This window comes from Palaemon carinicauda, chromosome 10, assembly GCF_036898095.1.
Source record: "Palaemon carinicauda isolate YSFRI2023 chromosome 10, ASM3689809v2, whole genome shotgun sequence".
NCBI classification, from domain to species: domain Eukaryota; kingdom Metazoa; phylum Arthropoda; class Malacostraca; order Decapoda; family Palaemonidae; genus Palaemon; species Palaemon carinicauda.
The window spans coordinates 153,775,525-153,798,024 of NC_090734.1; the positions used below are offsets into that span (position 1 = coordinate 153,775,525).

General features: G+C 35.0%; 1 protein-coding gene across 1 annotated transcript in view; it reads left to right on the forward strand.

The window, feature by feature from the left end:
* Nucleotides 1-22,500, forward strand: part of LOC137648872 (protein trapped in endoderm-1-like) — a 26,408-nt gene that overhangs the window by 3,404 nt on the left and 504 nt on the right. Inside the window, exons 2-4 of the mRNA XM_068382044.1 lie at nt 12,525-13,286; nt 17,787-17,965; nt 19,581-22,500. The exon at nt 19,581-22,500 is cut by the window's right edge and continues 504 nt beyond it. Coding sequence (XP_068238145.1) covers nt 12,723-13,286; nt 17,787-17,965; nt 19,581-20,163 — 1,326 coding nt within the window. The 5' untranslated portion in view covers nt 12,525-12,722 and the 3' untranslated portion in view covers nt 20,164-22,500. The remainder of the gene's footprint in view (nt 1-12,524; nt 13,287-17,786; nt 17,966-19,580) is intronic.

Consider the following 22,500-nt stretch of genomic DNA (forward strand, 5'->3'; position numbering starts at 1 on the left):
TTTAGTAAACTCGGTAATACGTACTAAGTTTCTTTTACACAATATCGCGTACCAGTTAAATGATGATTTGTAATGGGGTGAGCCTTTCTCGGTGAATCAGGGCACAGGGAAGCAATTCGGTCACAAAATGATTGCTAAGCACAAGAAGTGCAATATCTATCTATCTATCTATCTATCTATATATGTATGTATATATATATATATATATATATAGGTTATACATATCGGGATTCTCTATACCTCGGAACCAGAGATCCAAGGTGGAATCAACTCAAAAGATAATAGCTTCTGGACTGCCAGGGAATCAAACTCGGGCCCAAGAAACTGATGCTCCAGTGACATACCATCTAGCCACAGAGAGAGATAAAAGTTGATTACAACTCTCCCATACTTAACCCTGTCGAATTCAGGTTTTTATACTTGGAATGAAAAACAAACCCATCACCACCATAGTGGCTTGTTGGCAAGTTTGCGGTACTGGCCTATGATTAATGATAATTTTCCCAAAGTATAAAAGTGCAATATTATTATCAGCCAAGTACTGCAAACTTACGGTTGTGGTGGCCGATGTAGTAACGTCCCTGACTGGTGAACGCCAGACTGGAGTTCGAGTCTCGCTCAAACTCAATAGTTTCTTTGGTCGCTGCAACCTCACCATCTTTGTAAACTAAAGATGGGTGATTTAGGGGGCCTATAGGTCTATCTGCTGAGACATCAGAAGCCACTACCTGGCCCTCCTTGGTCGTAGCTTGGATGGCAAGGGGGGTTCGACGCTGATCATATGTATATAAGGTCAGTCTTTAGGGCATTATTCTGCTTGATAAGGCAATGTCACTGCTTCTTGCCTCTGACATTCATGAGCGGCCTTTAAACAAGCTACAATGGGGAGATGGGTTGATTCCGATTCTAAGTACAAACACCTGAATTTGACAGGGTTAAGTATGGGAGAGTTGTAATCAACTTTTATCTCTCATTGTGGCTAGATGGTGTGTCACCTGAAACCTCAGTTTCTTGGGCCTTAGATCGATCACCCTGGCCGACCAGAAGCTATTTTCACAAAATTAATTCCCCCTTGAGTCACTGATCCAGAGGTAGAGAGAATCCCGATACTAAGTGGTATACATTATATGGCTTGCTTGCATATTTATTAAAAACAAGCATAAATGTGCAAAATTATTATTATTATCATAATATATATAAACATATATATGTGTGTATGTATATATACTGTAAATATACACATACATATATATACACAAAGATATAAAGTGGGCACAGTATTCGAGTGGTAAACGTTTGCAATTCTCGGGCTTCGTTCACTATCTAACGCGAGCCGTTCCATCCATATTTTAGCAGTCAATGGATATCAGAGCCTACTAAAGATCAAGTTGGGGAAAGTGCCTTCTGTATACCATCTAAGTCCCTCAGAAGGGGGAAAAGGGTGCATGTTAAAAAGATATGTATCCCAAGTATAGGAAATCCTAACGTATTGGATACGCTTCTTACACCAACACAGAAAGTTCATGCAGCGATAATAAGCTCTCAAGTTTACAGTATTGAATTTAATATTAGTTGTACACTTGAAAATGTAATCTTAATAGGAAATTCTCCGTAATAATATACTGTTTTCAGCCGTATTTCAGTAAAATACAGGCGGCCGTAATTTTATTATACATTGCTTTTATATTTGACTGGTTGGTGACCGTAATATCACACCTTTCAGTCAATATATCCGTAATTATATCCGGTAGAAATCCTGGAATGAATGTTTAAAGGTTTAAAGGTCGCTCATGAATGGCAGAGGCAAGGGACAGTGACATTGCCCTGGCAATCAGGACAATGCCCTAGAGACTGACCATATTACATATGATCAGCGCCCAAGCTTCCTCTCCACCCAAGCTAGAACCAGGGAGGGCCAGGCAGTGGCTGCTGATGACACAGCTGATAGACCTATAGGCTCCGCCAAACCCCCCAACCTTTGCTCACAAGGATGGTAAGGTAGCAGACACTAATTGCACTAACGAGTCTGAGCAAACACCAGGCAGAGACGTTACCAATCAGGCCACAGCTATTTACCGTTTTTTTAATGTAAATCTTTTGTATGCTATAATATACTATATATTCCATACAAAAACACAAGAGGCTGCTTTTTGCTCTCCTTGGCACGTACTCTCAGTCTTCTATGGTGTTACGACACTTTATTTGCTATTACTTAAGGGCAGGCAGTAGGAGGGGAGACAAAGACACTTTATTTCCCTTTCGACTCTTTATCAATATAGTCGGGAAGGATTTCAACTCTTAAATTTACTAGTATCAAATGACCATTAACATCATGTTAGGAAATATATTTATTAAGGATGAAAATCTTCATCATCATTATTATTATTATTATTTTTATCATCATTATTATTATTATTATTATTATTATTATTATTATTATTATTATTATTATTATTATTATTATTATCACTACCTAAGCTACAACCCTAGTTGGAAAAGCAAGATGCTATAAGCCCAAGGGCTCCAACAGGGAAAAATAGCCCAGCGAGGAAAGGAAATAAGGAAATAAATAAATGATATAAGAAGTAATGAAAATTAAAATTAAATATTTCAAAACATTGATAACATTAAAAAGGATATCTGATATATAAACTATAAAAGGACTTATGTCAGTCTGTTCAACATGAAAAGATTTGCTGCGAGTTTGAACTTTTGAAGTTCTACTGATTCAACTACCCGATCAGAATAGAATTCAACATTATATAAATAAAAAATGGCTAAAAAGATAAATTACAAAATGGAACAACATAATGAACATATTGTTACAAAATGTAGACCAGACTGATACATACAAAAAGAGAGATACTTGCAAATACTACCAATATTTCAGTTCATATGATTGCTAAAAATCAATATGATGAACAAAGTCTACCATGACAAGACCGGATCACTTCCTGCTTCAAGAGGACCTAAAAAAATCACATGATAATCTGGGAAAGGAAATTAAAACTTAAATTTATGGGATCTTCCTCAAATTATAAATTTCAAAGCAGAGAGAAAATTTCCCTTGCCGGGTTCCCATCTTGGTAATCTTTTACTAGAACGAGAGCGAGCATTGCTTATTCCTTCATGTAATTACTTATTACGGTTATGTATGCATATATATATATATATATATATAGAGAGAGAGAGAGAGAGAGAGAGAGAGAGAGAGAGAGAGAGAAAATATATACATGTATATCTAAAAAATTATATAAAAACATATACGCCACATACATACATTTAAAAACGCATATATGTATGTATGTATGTATATATATATATATATATATATGTATATATATATATACATATATATATATATATATATATATTGTAAATATACACATACGTATATATTATTATTATTATTATTATTATTATTATTATTATTATTATTATCCAAGCTACAACCCTAGTTGGAAAAGAAGGATGCTATAAGCCCAGGGGCTCCAACAGGGAAAAATAGCCCAGTGAGGAAAGGAAATAAGGAAATAAATATATGAAGACAACAAATTAACAATAAATCATTCTAAAATAAGAAACAACGTCAAAACAGACATGTCATATAATAAACTATCAACAACATCAAAAACAAATATGTCATAAATAAACTATAAAAAGACTATGTCCGTCTGGTCAACAAAAAAGCATTTGCTCCAACTTTGAACTTTTGAAGTTCTACTGATTCAATTACCCGATTAGGAAGATCATTCCACAACTTGGTCACAGCTGGAATAAAACTTCTAGAGTACTGCGTAGTATTGAGCCTCGTGATGGAGAAGGCCTGGCTATTAGAATTAACTGCCTGCCTAGTATTACGAACAGGATAGAATTGTCCAGGGAGATCTGAATGTAAAGGATGGTCAGAGTTGTGAAAAATCTTATGCAACATGCAAAATGAACTAATTGAACGACGGTGCCAGAGATTAATATCTAGATCAGGAATAAGAAATTTAATAGACCGTAAGTTTCTGTCCAACAAATTAAGATGAGAATCAGCAGCTGAAGACCAGACAGGAGAACAATACTCAAAACAAGGTGGAATGAAAGAATTAAAACACTTCTTCAGAATAGATTGATCACCGAAAATCTTGAAAGACTTTCTCAATAAGCCTATTTTTTGTGAAATTGAAGAAGACACAGACCTTATATGTTTCTCAAAAGTAAATTTACTGTCGAGAATCACACCTAAAATTTTGAAAGAGTCATACATATTTAAAGAAACATTATCAATACTGAGATCCGGATGTTGAGGAACCACCGTCCTTGACCTACTTACAATCATACTTTGAGTTTTGTTAGGATTCAACTTCATACCCCATAATTTGCACCATGCACTAATTCTAGCTAAATCTCTATTAAAGGATTCACCAACCCTAGATCTACATTCAGGGGATGGAATTGATGCAAAGAGAGTAGCATCATCTGCATATGCAACAAGCTTGTTTTCTAGGCCAAACCACATGTCATGTGTATATAGTATAAAAAGTAATGGGCCAAGAACACTACCCTGTGGAACACCGGATATCACATTCCTATAATCACTATGGTGCCCATCAACAACAACTCTTTGAGATCTATTACTTAAAAAATCAATAATAATGCTAAGAAACGACCCACCCACTCCCAACTGTTTCAGTTTGAAAACAAGGGCCTCATGATTAACACGGTCAAAGGCAGCACTAAAATCAAGGCCAATCATACGAACTTCCCGACCACAATCAAGGGATTTCTGTACAGTATTGGAGATTGTAAGAAGGGCATCACATGCTCCAAGGCCTTTACGAAAACCAAATTGCAAACTAGGGAGTAGATGATTACCTCCCAACTGTTTCAGTTTGAAAACAAGGGCCTCATGATTAACACGGTCAAAGGCAGCACTAAAATCAAGGCCAATCATACGAACTTCCCGACCACAATCAAGGGATTTCTGTACAGTATTGGAGATTGTAAGAAGGGCATCACATGCTCCAAGGCCTTTACGAAAACCAAATTGCAAACTAGGGAGTAGATGATTACCTTCAGCAAACCTATTAAGACGTTTTGCCAGAAGACGTTCAAAAACTTTAGATAATATGGGAGTTATGGAAATTGGGCGGTAATCAGTGGGACTTGAGCTACCACAAACACATTTACATAGAGGAGTAACATTACAAATTCTCCAATTGGTGCTAAAAGCTCCTCTTCTAGCTAACTTGCGCAAAATAACAGATAACTTTGGAGCTAAGAAATCTGCTGTCTTTATAAAAAACAAAGGAAAAATACCATTTGGGTCTACACCTCCATAAGCATCAAGGTCCATCAACAGAGCTTTAATCTCACGAGATCGAAAAGCTAAACTAGTTAGTTTAGCCTCAGTTAGTTTAGATATATAGTTGGCTCAGTATTGTAGTTGTAGAGTCTTCAACTACAATAATGAGCCCGAAAATTGCAAACGTCTACAATGTAGACGTTTGCAATTTTCGGGCTTCATTCACTATCTAACGCGCACCGTTCCATCTAGATTTTAGCAGTTAACAGGTGTCAGAGTCTGCCAAAGGTCAAGTGCTGGAAAGAGCCTTCCGTAAACCCTCTCATTCCCTCAGAAGGGGGAAAAGGGTCCATGTGGAAAATATATGTATACCAAGTATAAAAAAAATCCAACGCAGTGGATACGCTTCTTACGCCAACACAGAAAATTCATGAAGCGATAATAAGCTCAAGATTACAGTATTTTATTTAATATTAGTTGTACACTGTTATAAACCCCTAATTTTCACTGGAAATTCTCTGTAAAAATCTACTGTTCTCAGCCGTATTTCAGTAAAATACAGGCAACCACGATTTTATTATACTTTGTTCTTATATTTTAAAGGGTTGCTGTGGCCTGATTGGTAAAGTCTCTGCCTGGTGTTTGCCAGTCGGGGGTTCGAGTCCCGCTCAGACTCGTTAGTGCAATTAGTGTCTGCAACCTTACCATCCTTGTGAGCTAAGTTTGGGGGGTTTGGGGGACCCTATAGGTCTATCTGCTGAGTCATCAGCAGCCACTGCCTGGCCCTCCCTGGTCCTTGCTTGGGGTTGAGAGGAGGCTTGGGCGCTGATCATATAAAATATGGTCAGACTCTAGGGCATTGTCCTGATTGCTAGGGCAATCCACTGTCCCTTGCCTCTGCCATTCATGAGCGACCTTTAAACCTTCAAACCTTTAAAAGGTTGGTGACCGTAATATCTCACCTTTACGTCAATATAGGCCTATCCGTTTTTAAAACGTTAAAAATCCGTTTCTTAAATGTAAATTTTTAACAGTGTATGATATGATATATATTACTTTAGGATGTAAATCGTCTGAGTAAACTTAGGTGGGGTAGAATTTACTGCTACACAAAAACACACGAGACTGCTTTTTGCTCTCCTTGGCACGTACTCTCACTCTTCAAGGGTGTTACGGCACTTTCCTCGCTATTACTTACAGGCAAGCAGTAAGAAAGCAGACAAGATCACTTTATCTCCCTTCCGCCTCTTCCTCAGTATATACAGCATATATATATATATATATATATATAAACATGTATATCAAAACAATTATATATATATATATATATATATAGAGGTGTATATATATATAATTATATATATGTACATATATAAATATACATAGATAGATAGATAGAGGTGTATATATATAATTATATATATATACACATAAATATATATATATAGATAGATAGATAGAGGTGTATATATATAATATATATATATATATATATATATATATACATAGAGGTGTATATATATAATTATATATATACATATATACATATATATATAAATAAATATATATATATACTGTATATATATATACATACATATATACATATATATAAATATATGTATATATCACTCTACATTAATTTATTTACAAACATCAAAACATACATTATATATATATATATATATATATATGTATGTATATATATAATTATATATATATATATATATATATGTACATATATACATATATACATATATAGATATATATATATATATATATATATCTATATATGTATATATACATATATAAATATATATACACATATATAAATAGATATATATATATATATATATATATACACACATATATATAATATATATATATATATATATATATAAAATTGTATATACATGTATATTTGAACAACTCTATACATATATATACGCTATATACATACATTTATAAACATATATAGATATGTATACACACACACACACACACACACACATATATATATATATATATATATAAAACCTACACATCTTAACAAATATATATACATACACATATATATATATATATATATATATATATATACATATATACAAATAAAATAATTTATAAATAGTACATATACAGTGTTTGATTTGTATGAAAATCTTTACGCAAACGTATATAGTGCACTTGTAATAATATCAAACACTACATATCATTCAATCATACATGTAAACAGTATATAAAAAAAAAAAAAAACATAAACAAGAAAAGAAAACTCTCGCTTCTCCGCATAAAGGGAAATAGAGCAACAAGTTAATCGAGAGGTTTCCGAAACACAGGGATTGTAATTAGCTATCTAATCTAATTAGTGAGAACTCCATAAAAAGACGATAATGTAATCCAAAGTGAACAATATCCAACTCTTTTCTCTGTAGTTTACGATTTTCATTATATGATAAGTAATGATTAGAATGCATCATATATTATCATTATTACTAATAATTTATTTCTTTTTGTTATTGGAAATGCAATGCTTCATGTTAATTATAATGGTGTGATAATGTTTATGCTCTAGCTTCAACAACAACAACTTCAACTACTACTACTACTACTACTACTACTACTACTACTACTACTTATAATAATAATAATAATAATAATAATAATAATAATAATAATAATAATAATAATAATAATAATAATCCCCTGTTAAATACGTAATAACCTTTCATTAGAATAGTGCTCAGTTCGTCCCAAATGTGAGGCAAAAACATAATAATAATTACAATGGTGGAATATAATTTCAACGTGGATAAAAAAACCAACAAGTACTAAAAGTAATTTCCATGTTATTCAAGAAACCAACAATTACTAAGAGTAATTAACATTTGAATCGACAACCAACAATTACTAAAAGTAATTTTCATGTGTATCGACTAATAAACAATTACTAAAGTTAATTTCCTGTTGAAACAACAAACCACGAATTACTAAAAATAATTGATATGTGATTCAACAAAAAAGCTATTAATCAAAATAATTTCCAGGTGAATGAACAAATAAACTTTTATTGTGAATCAACAAACCAACAATTACTAAAAGTAATTTCCATGTGCAACAACAAACCACGAATTACTAAGAGTAATTTCCCTGTGAAACAACAAACTAAGAATTACTGCAAAGTAATTTAGATGTGGATCAACAAATCAACAATTTCTAAAAGCAATTTCCATGTGGATCAGGAAACCAACAATTACTGCAAAGTAATTTCCATTTAAGTCAACAAATCAACAATTACTACAAGTAATTTCCATGCGAATCAACAAATCAACAATTATTAAGAGTAAATACCACGTGAATCAACAAACTAAGAATTAATACAAAGTAATTTCTATTAAATTTAACAAATCAACAATTACTAAAAGTAATTTCTATGTGAAACGACAAACCACGAATAACTAAATTCAATATCCATGTGAAACAACAAACTAAGAATTACTCCAAAGTAATTTAGACGTGAATCAACAAATCAACAATTACTGAAAGTAATTTCCATATGAATCCCCCGAGAAGCTCAACCCACGGACTCCAAAACACTGACTGCATTCCGCGTTTAATTATCATCATCTGTACCCAGACCGACCAGCAATCAGTGGAATTATCTGCGGTTCCCTTTCATTAAACCACAAGTCCATAGAAGACCAATATGAAGCCGAGGTCCCCAATATGTTGTTCCACATTCCTCGCGGCCTAGGCCTTAGAAACACACATATTGGATTAGATGTTTACAACCTGTTGCCCCTTCTAGACGTTAGCACGGTTGTATTGGTACACGATCATCAAATGTTTGTAGATTTTTTATTATTATTATTATTATTATTATTATTGCTTGGTGAGCTACAACCTTAGTTGGAAAAGCAGGATGCTATAAGCCCAGGGGGCCCAACAGGAAAAATAGCCCAGTGAGGAAAGCAAACAAGCAAAAATATAGTATTTTAAGAACAGTAACAACATTAATATAAATATTTCCTATATAAACTATAAAAACTTTAATAAAACCAGAGGGAGAGAAATCAAATAGAATGATGTGGTCTGGAGTATATATATTTTAATGTTACTGTTCTTGAAATATATTTTCCTTGTTTCCATTTCTCACTGGGCTATTTTTCCCTGTTGGGGCCCCTGTGCTCATAGCATCCTGATTTTCCTATTGGGGTTGTAGCTTAGCAATTAATAATAATAATAATAATAATAATAATAATAATAATAATGATAATAATAATATGATATTTGGGCCTTTAAGATTCAATTCGATGGCCTGACGTTAAGGACGGGGAGGCCATTGAGCACCAAGGTACAACAAGGGATAAAACTCAGTAGTTGCAATGTGAAGATTTGAGTTAAATGGTTCTACAGCAAACTGGAAGACAGGAGGGACAATGGTGATAATGGAAGACAGGAGGGGCATTGGTGATAATGGAAGACAGGAGGGACAATGGTGATAATGGAAGACAGGAGGGGCATTGGTGATAATGGAAGACAGGAGGGGCATTGGTGATAATGGAAGACAGGAAGGACAATGGTGATAATGGAAGACAGGAGGGGCATTGGTGATAATGGAAGACAGGAGGGACAATGGTGATAATGGAAGACAGGAGGGGCATTGGTGATAATGGAAGACAGGAGGGGCAATGGTGATAATGGAAGACAGGAGGGGCATTGGTGATAATGGATGACAGGAGGGACAATGGTGATAATGGAAGACAGGAGGGGTATTGGTGATAATGGATGACAGGAGGGACAATGGTGATAATGGAAGACAGGAGGGGCATTGGTGATAATGGAAGACAGGAGGGGCATTGGTGATAATGGAAGACAGGAGGGACAATGGTGATAATGGAAGACAGGAGGGGCATTGGTGATAATGGAAGACAGGAGGGACAATGGTGATAATGGAAGACAGGAGGGGCATTGGTGATAATGGAAGACAGGAGGGACAATGGTGATAATGGAAGACAGGAGGGGCATTGGTGATAATGGAAGACAGGAGGGGCAATGGTGATAATGGAAGACAGGAGGGACAATGGTGATAATGGAAGACAGGAGGGGCATTGGTGATAATGGAAGACAGGAGGGACAATGGTGATAATGGAAGACAGGAGGGAAAATGGTGATAATGGAAGACAGGAGGGAAAATGGTGATAAAGGAAGACAGGAAAGACAACGGTGATAATGGAGGACAGGAGGGACAATGGTGATAATGGAAGAAAGGAAGGAAAATGGTGATAATGGAAGACAGGAGGGACATTTGTGATAATGGACGACAGGAAAGACAATGGTGATAATGGATGACAGGAGGGACAATGGTGATAATGGATGACAGAAGGCGCAATGGTGATAATGGATGACAGGAAGGAAAATAGTGATAATGGAAGACAGGAGGGGCAATGGTGATAATGGAAGACAGGAGGGACAATGGTGATAATGGAAGACAGGAGGGACAATGGTGATAATGGAAGACAGGAAGGAAAATGGTGATAATGGAAGACAGGAGGGACAATGGTGATAATGGATGACAGGAGGGACAATGGTGATAATGGAAGACAGGAGGGACAATGGTGATAATGGAAGACAGGAGGGGCATTGGTGATAATGGATGACAGGAGGGACAATGGTGATAATGGAAGACAGGAGGGACAATGGTGATAATGGAAGACAGGAAGGAAAATGGTGATAATGGAAGACAGGAGGGACAATGGTGATAAAGTAGAAGGGATAAAAGTAGGGGCCTGAAACCCGAAAGAACTTTTTCACAATGACTACCTTGTAGCGCTTAAGGTACCCACAACTATACAATAAAGCATTTTAAAGTTCATAATTAAGTTTGTTTTATAATTTTACCGTTCATTATACGAATAAAGTTATCTATATTTAGTATGAAAATGACATAAGATCATTATTATTTGTCTATGGAAGTTGAATAGCCCATGTAAGTCAATTATGGTTTCAATTTGTCATCATAATATTCGCTATTTAATATTCCATATATTTCGACACCTATAGAAAGAGTTTGAAACGTTCTGATAAAGCATTTTACTAAATCGATATAATGCAGAAGTCATCAAATTTCACGGTATATTCATGAGGGTTAAATAATAACTGATTTTGTTCATACGATAGTAATTTCAAAAATAGCTCCGGATTGCTAATGGATAATTTCAGAGAAGTTTCTTAGTTCTGAATGAAATTTATTTCATGCACACGATAACATATTCCATAATTCATGATAACGGAGAGATTATCGAATCTAGACACAGGAAGATTTTAGTAAATGTTTTTGTCGCTAAATAATTATTGATTTCATACACCCGTTAAGTAACTCGCATAAATGTTCCCAATTGTTAAACAAAACGTTATTTCCCGCACAATGGAACATATTAATGAATGCTACTCGACATGTGAAGATCGATTGATTGATTTTTCAGTTTTCTGGTATCCTTTCAGAAGACCTGCTTCTGAAAAATAAATCTTTGAACAACGCTAACAGAGTACAACACATACTGCCCAAGAATCTTGGCAAGGAATATATCTTACATGAATTTTGCGAAGAAATATTTTTAATGAATATTGTTGATGAAAAGTTTTGGAAAAACAGAACTTAGGATCCTAACCCCCACTGAGAAGCGGTGCAGTCAGTGCACATCAAGAGGCGCACTGTAGGCATTACCAAAAGGGTGTCCACAGCGTCCCTTCGGTCTTTAGCTACACTCAATTTTAACGAAGTCTCTTTCTGCCATTTTCATGTCCAACTTCTTTTAACTTTACTTCATATTGCCACTACGATGGTCTTTCTCGAACTCCAGTTGCATCAGGCGTCTGTATGGCCTCCTTGATCCCATCGACGGGACATATGGCCCAAATACTGTCAATCCAAATATTCTGTTGAACATTCGGATATTGAAGTTTTCAAAGCCTAATATAAACAAAAATTCTGCTAAAATGGAAGAGATAAACCTAAGTAGTATATGAAAACTGTGTTACTACATTTTCTTTCCTTACCACGGTCTCCTTAATCATTAGTATTGTTCGTGCATATTTATATTTTATTACAAAACCACCCTATTCCCTACAGCTTTCATGTTTGTATAAATTTCCTAGCAGCCGCCTTCCTATCCTTTATATACTTATCACGCATTTCCCATTCACTTTCCAATGTACATATCTTATTTTCCAGGAATTCATTCTGCAAGTGGGCTGACAAGAGCTTAAACCCAGATAAGGCACGATTCTCTCAAAAGCAAGAACTCAAGTCTAAAAATAAAAACGATATCAGCATAGCTGACGCCCATACAGATCCAATAGCTTCTTTAACACTACAGAAAAAACAAGATTTGCAATCCTTTATGTTGCTGTGTTTGTTTCAATACAAGCTATGGACAGTCTTGAAGGAGACTTTCCACCTACAGGCAACAGTACCACTAAGAACTTATGGTGGATTCACTCAGCCCAGGTATGGGCCATCTGCGTAGCTGTCATTGGAATTGTTGGCAATCTCATGAGCATTATCACAATAATTTGGCAATTTGATCTCTGGAGGAGATGCAAACAGAGGAGCCCAAACTCTTTGTCAAATAATTCGCGATATCAGGTACACCAGAGACCTGTAATACCTATGGATGGTTACACCATGCTCCTCCTGAACCTCAGTGTTTGCGACCTGCTCTACTGTGGAGTCAACCTGCCTATAACAGCATACACCTACAGCTATGCCTTCTCGCAAAGACGGCCAAGCGTGGTCTTTTGCAGTGGCGCAGCTCTCTTCAGGTATTTCAATGCTCTGGTGGAGTGGCAGACACTAACCCTGATCACCGTACAGCGGTGTGTGGATCTCAGACGCAGCAGGGGTCGGCGTTTCTTCAAACCAAAGCCTACCATGGTGTTCATCGTCATCATCTGGGTGGCGAGTGCTGTGCCACAGTTGATCATCCTCCTGCCGGTGAGTGTGCGAACTAAATTTCCTTTTTTTTCATTTAAATATAGCATTTCTGAAATTGAAATAACAGGTCTCCCTTTCTCTCATCACCCACTCTATAAGTTCCTTTATCTAATAAATTCAGTCGAAGATTTATATATTCTAAATAATGTTGCACAGAGTATAAAAAATTTCAACACATCTCCATTATGTATGACAAGTAACCTACTAAATTAGCAAAAAAGATAAACCGAAGGAAAAAACAGGCAAGACGTACATCCAATTAAAACAACCTCTAGAGGAACGTTATTTATCCACAGTCTCCTTTGGGACCTTTGGGACGATAGGAATGCAATTAAAAGTTCCCCCTTCGCTTCTGGGAATCTCCTGGGAAAAGATAGATCACGGCATGAGAAGGTTTTCTTTCAGGAATGCCTTAGAGATTTTGCCCAACTATGCCTCTTTAGTCTACAGTATATTCCCTGTTGACGACAATTATGTAATCAAGCCACTACTACTACTACTACTACTACTACTACTACTACTACTACTACTACTACTACTACTACTACTAAACTAGTACTACTACTACTACTACTACTACTACTAATAATAATAATAATAATAATAAATAATAAATAATAATAAATAAATAAATAACAAATAATAATAATAAATAAATAATAATAGTAAATAAATAATAATAATAATAAAATAATAATAATAATAATAATAATAATAAATAATAACAATAATAATAATAAATAATAACAATAATAATAAAAATAATCAATAATAGTAAAAAATAATAATAAAAATAACAATAAATAAAATAATAATAATAAAAAAATAACAATAATAATAATAAAAACAAAAAATTAATTATTATATTATGATAATAGTAGTAGTAGTAGTAGTAGTAGTAGTTAGTAGTAGTAGTAGTAGTAGTAGTAGTAGTAGTAGTAGTAGCAGTACAAAAAATACTTCACAAAATTATGTTTTCATACAAAATATCTTGATATTTTTCTTCTCTAAAGCAATACATCGCACGTGCTAACACACGTTAGAATGATAACAAAAACTGCTTACTTGTATTTCGCTGTTTTTTTTTTTCTTTTTTTTTTTTAAATCTAATAGACTTGTCTTTGGGTGGTACCCCCCACATGTCCACCAAGTTTCGTATAGACACATGATCCCACATCTGAAAAGCTTCAAGCTGATTTTCACCGTGACCCGTGAAAACGATGTCACATATTTTATCATCTCTCTTTCTCATGCTTTGGAAGTCTCGCAGATAACGAGTGTCTGAGACTGGCGACGTTTGATAACGCTAATTGGCACTTCTCGTCTGCTTGACTCGTGTTCAGCTTTGCCATGTGATACATAGCAATTGAGAGCGATAACTTTTGCGAAAAATCTTTTGCTTGCATTCCATCAGACTGGTTCATTTCAATATAGAAAGAGCCCTCAGTAAAGGTTGTCGTTGTTGTTGTTATCATCATCATTATTATTCATTTTTTTTGTTATGAAAGTAACTATATCAAGTACAGTATACACAAAAGCCAGGTGCCATAACAAGCAAGCATGAAAAATAATAATCTATCCACAAGTGAAAAATATGAAGAACATGGAATATTATTATTATTATTGCTAGTTAAGCTACAACCCTAGCTGGAAAAGCATGATCCTCTAAGCCCAAGGGCTCCAACAGAAAAAACAGCCCAGTGAGGAAAGGAAACAAGGAAATAAACAAGAAGAGAAGTAATAACAACCAAATAAAATATCTTTAGATCATTAACAACGTTAAATTAGATTTATAATATACAAACTATAAAAACTTCATAAAAACAATAAGAGAAATAAGATAGAAATAGCATGCCCAAGTGTACCCTCAAGCATGAGAACTCAAACCAAAGATAGTGGAGGAGCATGGCCTGGAGAACAATGGTTTGATTTTGAGTGTCCTTCTCCTACAAGAGCTTCTTACCATAGCTAAAAAGTCTCTTCTACCCTTACTAAAAGGATAATAGCCACTGAACAATTACAGTGCAGTAGTTAACCCCTTGAGTGAAGAAGAACTGTTTGGAAATCTGCGTGTTGTCAGGCGTATGAGGACAGAGGAGAATGTGAAAAGAATAGGCCAGACTATTCGGTGTATGTGTACGTAAAGAAAAAAAGAGCCGTAACCAAAGAGAGGGATCCAATGTAGTACTGTCTGGCCAGTCAAAGGATCCAATAACTCTCTACCGGTTGCATCTCAACGGGTGGCTGGTACCTTGGCAAACTTACAACAAACATAAAGATATACATGTATACAAACACACACACAACAATAAGTCCTAAAAAACGTGGTAACAGTGAAATATAGTTGCTACAATTGTTTGAAGAGGCGCCAATAGCATTGCCAAGAATGTAAGTCCACAGTCTAACAATGATAGGAATGAAAACACGTGTGGTAGGTTGGTATCAATAGAACATCTTGCCTTGCACAACTGCAGCTCGTTAGTCAAGAATATCTGAATTGAACCAATGGCCTGATGTTCACTTTTGATATCGGAACAAACCACAGAATCGAAAGATTCCATCTAAATGGTTACTCATTGGACATAATGATACCATATATTTTATAAGAGATGAGACTCGCTTCACCTATAATTCAATAGAGACTTTCTTCAACTAGAAGGAGGAGTAAGTAACTTAAGCTTGAATTCAATAGCGACTCTGTAGCATAAAGGCTAGGGGACTCTCTATAATTTGGAATCAATAGCAACTCTTTTTAACTTGAAGGATAAGTCACTGAAATTTGGATTCAAATAGTGACTCTTCAGCTTAAAGAATGACTAACTCTTCGGCTTGAATTCAATAGTGACTCTTTTCAGCTAAAAGGGGAGGGGACCCAGTTCAGTTTGAATTAAGAGCCAATCTCTTCAGTGTAAAGGATAAGCAACTCTTCAGTATAAATCAATAGACTCCATCAATGATAGTTCACTTTTTGCCTTATTGGGAACGGCGGAAAAAAAATTAGCTATAAAAATGCATGAAGACTTCAACAAGTAAAAAGAGGGATTAGAAATTGGATAAGAGTGGGTAAATGGTTAGAAAAATATCCTAGAGTAGAACGAAAGGAGTGTCCCAGAATTATTCCAATACTTCAAAAGTATTAGTAATTGTTAAGAAACAACACGCATCATTTCAGTAAATCAAGCCCTCCCAAGGGTTCCTAAGACCAGTTGGAAGATAACTGATAATTCAAGATACTGGCAGATGAAGGAGGATAAATTCACATTGTCAGTTAGGATTCTTAAGAGGAGAGAGGTTCAATTGAAGGAGTTTGTGATAGGTAAAAAAGATATACATAGTAAAATTTTGGAAATGAACAGGCGAGTTAGGATTTCTTTGTGTGAAGAAAATTAAAATCAAACGGATGGTCTATGAAGTATAAATAGGACAAAAAGGGTTGGAAGTTTGATACTCGTTACAGAGGTGTTATCATTTATGGAGACTGGGGACAATATACTGGTTAAAAGGGTATTAAAAGTCCAGTCCTTGAGAGGGAGGATAAAAGAGGGTGGCTTATAAAATGTCTGGGTAACGAAATGACAGAAGTTTTATAAAGAAAATATCTAAAACATCTAAGAGTTTGAAGAACGTGTCAGTGCTTTCAAAAGGGTAAATAGTAACTTTAAAACATTAGAATTTCTGCTACGGTTCAACCATCTTATTATTTGAGTACTAAAAAATTTCGTTACTTTCAGAAGCCTTCTCCTCAGAAGCGAGAAGACTTTCTGGAGAGAAAAATACAAACGAAAATGAAATATTCCACCCAAGACTAAATGAAGTAAAAGAAGAGAATTAAAAAAAGTAACATCTCTCTTATAGCAGCAGTAAATCCTTTTGGGAGAAAGGATGGAGGATTTTTTATGGAGGACTCCCCGCGAAGAGCCTCTTTTATGTTTTATCACCATTTTTATCTTCCTTTTTTATTACACATTCATTCATACCCGAGTCTCTTGACAGATATTTTCCAGCAGTAACACTCCATTTATTTTTAGTTTTTCTAAAGGTTTTGCTTCTACTGTTTCTTCGTATGATCATTCCCTTGCAATTGACGATGAAATATATAGGAAATTCAAAATTGATCCCAAATATTTACAGAGATTCGTACACAGAGTGAATTTACATGTAAACGAATGCGCGTACACACAAACGCATATATATATATATATATATATATATATATATATACATATATATATATATATATATATATATATATATATATATATATATACTGTATATATGTGTACATATATAGTGTGTGTATAAGTGCGTATGTGTGTGCGTGTTTGTGAGTGTAAGAGCATGCCCAGGCACATGCATGAATATGGTCGGCAGAGAGAGATTATGTACATATTAATTTTCAACTGCTTTTACCCTCTTCCGCTGAAGGATGTCTACGCTCGATAATGAGTCAATGGTAATTACAGATATCGATTTTCAACTCTTTCTCTTCCCCTCCTGTAGGATATCGGAGGTTATGGCTACGACCACGTCACCTTCAAGTGCGACATCGAAGGAGAGATGGCCCGATTCATCTTCTACTCCTTGGAATCCTCCCTCCCGTGTCTCCTGATGCCTCTGGGATGCTTCAGCATCATCTATCAGATCTGGTGCAACGTCCGGGCCCTCAGGAAAAATGGCGCGTAAGTCCCAAACTATAATAAATTATGTCTTTTCCCCCCGCGCCAGGATTCCAGGGGAACTACGATGCCAAGGAAGTCGAGCAAAAGGGAACTGGAATTATAATATATATACTTGTTTTGAATGTGAAAGTTGATTTTGTACTAGGATTATATCATTATTTTTATTGTTGTATTCGTGTCGTTGTTCTTGTTTAAAATTTGCAAACACTCATGACAGGTCTCTCCTAAACTCGTACATTTCAAAACAAGCTTCCACTGTTCTGAGTCCCATATTTAATAATTGGAAGTAATAATAAAGGTAAATAAGCAAGCAGATGAAAAGATATCAGAACATTACTTACTTTACTTTAAGAGACGTTTTCCTGGTCCTATCACACATGGGAACACTGTACCCTACAGAACCTACGAAATCTGTTTGTCGTACTCATTTTTAGGTATTTATAGTATCACACAGTGTAATCGGTGTTAAATGTCCAATCCAAATTATCGATTCACTTAGAAAACAAGAGGGTCTTAAGTTTCTTCTTGAAAGCCTTAATATTTTCTGTCTGCCTGTCTGTCTCATACACTAGAGATGCTAGCCATCCATGGACAACATAACTAATTACCAGTACAAATCTTCCACATTATTAAATCCTTTCAACTTCTTTTCCACTTCATTTCTCAACTCATTGAGGAAAATCATAACAGGAAGGGGTTGGGTGGGGTGATGGTGACATACTAATTAAAAGTTTTTAGTAAACTCTAAAAAAAATGTGGTAGCAAATTTACCATATTATGAAACATTTTTAAGACGCAAGCATATTCAAATAAGCAAATAAAAACTAAGGAAAAACTACCAAACAGGAAGAGACTGAGTAAGTGGTGAACAAAAATTATCATTTGGTTAGCTATTTTCATTATTAAAATGAAAGTGAATTAAGTTTTTTTTTCAGTTTAATGCTTCATTAACGACGATAACCAAGAATTTTCTTGTTATTTCATTCCTAATAAAAGTCATGTTGAAAAGTAAGAATATAAAGTAAGTATAAAAAAAGAAATTGGTCTTCTTTTATAGATAAATCCTTTTTAATAAATATTAATTTCTGAATTTTCTGTTTACCCAATCTAATCAATCTCTATAACAAAGTTTATATATAATTTTCAGTTTCTCAACAATATGCCCAAAAAAACGAAATGTTATCTTTAACTGCCATTTGCTCTCGCATGTTAGAGAAAATTTTTGAAAGAATTAACTTTAATTCCATTGAAAATTGCATGAACCATAATGACGAACCTGAACTATGCAAATATATATTCAGTATAACTCATTATTCAGTATAGCTCTGAATAACTGTAAACACTGTGAATATTTTTTTCCCTGTGAATGTTTTCATATGTTGCAATATAATTTCTATTTATCTTAGGTTAGGTCTACATTTAGACTTCATTAAAGCCAATGAAAAGTTAAAAGATCATAATGGACAATCATTACTTAATTTAGGATCTTTACCCCTATTTGATTTACTGAATGTAATAAATAAAAAACGAAATGTATATTTGCAACTGTATAAAAATGTAATAATTATTGTCAATACATAACAAGCTAAAACCTTTCCCATCTTTTCCATTCCAGACCAGAAGATCTAGTCATGGACCGCTTCTGGGACATGATGCGATCAGTCACGCTCATCTTAGCCCTGCTCTTCACCTTCCTCATCTGCGTGATCCCGATCTGCGTCTACAACATCGTCTGTCTGATCAGGAACGAGAGCCACGTGACGCTCGGCATCTTCATCTACATGGTGTACTGGATCCAATACGACGTCAACGTCTTCCTGTACGTGGCGAGAAACGAGAATTTCCGAAAAGCTTTCAAACAGCTCATCGCCTTTAGTTTGTACAAAGCTAGGCAGTGCATCCACAGGACAAAAACTGAAAATCTGGAGGCGGCCTCCTCCGTTGGGTCTTGCCATGACTTACAATCGAGTAGCAGGGACATCTCACTCCACTCCTTTCCTTTAGGGTCGTCAGCAGAGTCCATAGATAAGGAGCACGATGGCCAGAATGATTCTCCAAGTCCTGCACTGAACTATTTAGGGAAACCGCGACATCTATCTTTGTGCACAGTGCATTCCAACATCAGTGGGGACCTTTCGCAGTCTTCTGATTTCACTAGGATCACGGAGGTGTCGTGTAATTCTAGCAATAAAGGATAATAGCTGGAAAAAATATTTAATAAATAAAATAGCTGAAAACTGTATGAGAATAACATGGAAAGCTGGTCGTGAAGTGTCACTTGCAAGATGAGAATAACTTCAGATCATTCCCTTTGCAAATTATCTTGTTGTGAATATTATTTCATACGATAAAGCGCCAGTAAGCCGAGCTTTAATGTGTTCCCACGCTTCAAAGTCTGTATCTGTGTGTCCGTCCGTCTCACCATTTATCATCACTTATTGAGGTGTATAAATACAAATGAACGACCTTTTATATTTGTACCACCTTGCAAGTGTGATTGATTACCTGCTACAGTGCTTGTAGTTTTTCCACTTCCATTTCATGATGATATAATCAATGGATAAAAATACCCCAGGACTGTTCATGTATATTTTGATTTATTCTTGGACAAGGCAGCAGATATGACTACCTGTGCACATTCAGATACTCAGCCATACTAAGAATAGGAACATGGTGTCCTAGATCTCTTTAAGCAATTTGGGGGTCTCAGGGGGGCCGAGCCCCTATGAGTAAAGACACGGCATCCTAGGTTGAGTTGTGGGAAAGTGAAGAGTTCAATATTTACCGATTATGAGACACAGGTAAAGATTCCGCAAGGCAGCTTCAACCAACATTATCAGATAGCCTCTTCAGCCTCCCTAACTAGGAGGATACTTAAGAAAGTAAATTGTCAAAAGCTACCTTGCCGAAGATTTAATCTATACTTAATCATACATAATCGTGGACTTAATATGTGCATTTGCAACCTAGTTAAAATGATGGTGTTCGTTAATAAAGTTATAATCAACTTTAATCTGGTTATATCTTGGCAGAGAGAAGCATTAAATCTAAGAGGCATGACACAATACAATGTCTAAAGCAGTTAACAGATGCGGAACATAACGGCTGCATGGCAACCGCCATTTTGTGCAAGTTACTCGACAATACCACCTATAAGCTCCTTCCTTCTTTCCCATGCTTTGCTCCAGGGGGCTCTTGTCCCGAATTTTCTTTCCTCAGGGAATTTGTACTTGTATTAATTTATATTTAGTTTTAAGTTTTACAAAGGACAGTTGGGATGTATTCATTTACGATGGGAAATTATCTAAGCTTGCCTTTTCATTCACTAGTTGGTTTGAACTTTTGTGACATTCTTGCTCGGAAATGTTACTTAATAAATATATGACTAATGAGGGCAAACTACACATACGGCATAAAACCTTGTCAAAATTGTTAGAAATGTTATTTAACATAAATGACATTAAAGGTTCACTTAAGTAGATGTCTGTTAATTATGATGGTAACATAGGATCAATATGCTTCCTACTTCATCATTTTAACTTTTTTTTTTTCTTTAATAAATAAGAATTCCTTATCCCTTATGCTCACTCAGGTGGCTATCTAAGCCTTTTTGTAACGGGTTCCGATTGCACTAGACCCCTACAGTCTCTGGGAGTTTGCAGTAATGTTTATATTTAGGTATGTCAACTCTATATGCTTAACTATCCTCTCTCATTACCCAGGCTTTGACAGCGATGATGGTTGAAAGTCAAAACCTAATAAACTTAACCTTACTTTATATCTAGCCCTGGACTTTCCTGACAGGTTGGGCCATCATAAAAACTATTTAGCCACAGGAAATGTGGCAGGATCTTCTAATCCGGCTCTTATGAAATAAAAGGAAAAACCATAAACAAAAGCTGGAAATAAAGTTTTTCCAGGATAAATGATAGGTAACAAGTGTTGATAATGTAATCATAAGTAAAAACAAGGAAAGTGACACACTGATGTGTGGCAACAAATAGAAATAAGACTGAGAAATGCACCTTTTGGTTATTTCTATAGAAAAATTTTTGCGTTAAACCCGCTAAAATGCTAAACCAAGTTAACAGGGACAAAAATATAACTTCCTTGGATGAGGTAATATACGATTTCCACAGGTGGATTAATAAGAATGAACTCAAGAAAACTCTACTTTTGCCTTTTTTCAATTGATGGTATAGTGTAAGCGTCAATGAGTCGTAGTTAACCCAAGGAATCAACCAAAAAGTAATTAGTAGTTTGCGAGTATGTATGTATGTATGTATGTATGTATATATATATATATATATATATATATATATATATATATATATATATATATATATATATATATATATATATATACAGGTATATATGTATAAAGTCACTAAAAATATGTATTCTTGCAGAACTTCAACAAAGTAATGAAATTGTTAGACAAGTTCTATCTAAGCTGAAGAGGTAACCAGATAGAATTCTTGTCCAATAAATTCCTACTTGACTTTTAACCCAAGAAATTTCCCATTAAAATAAGA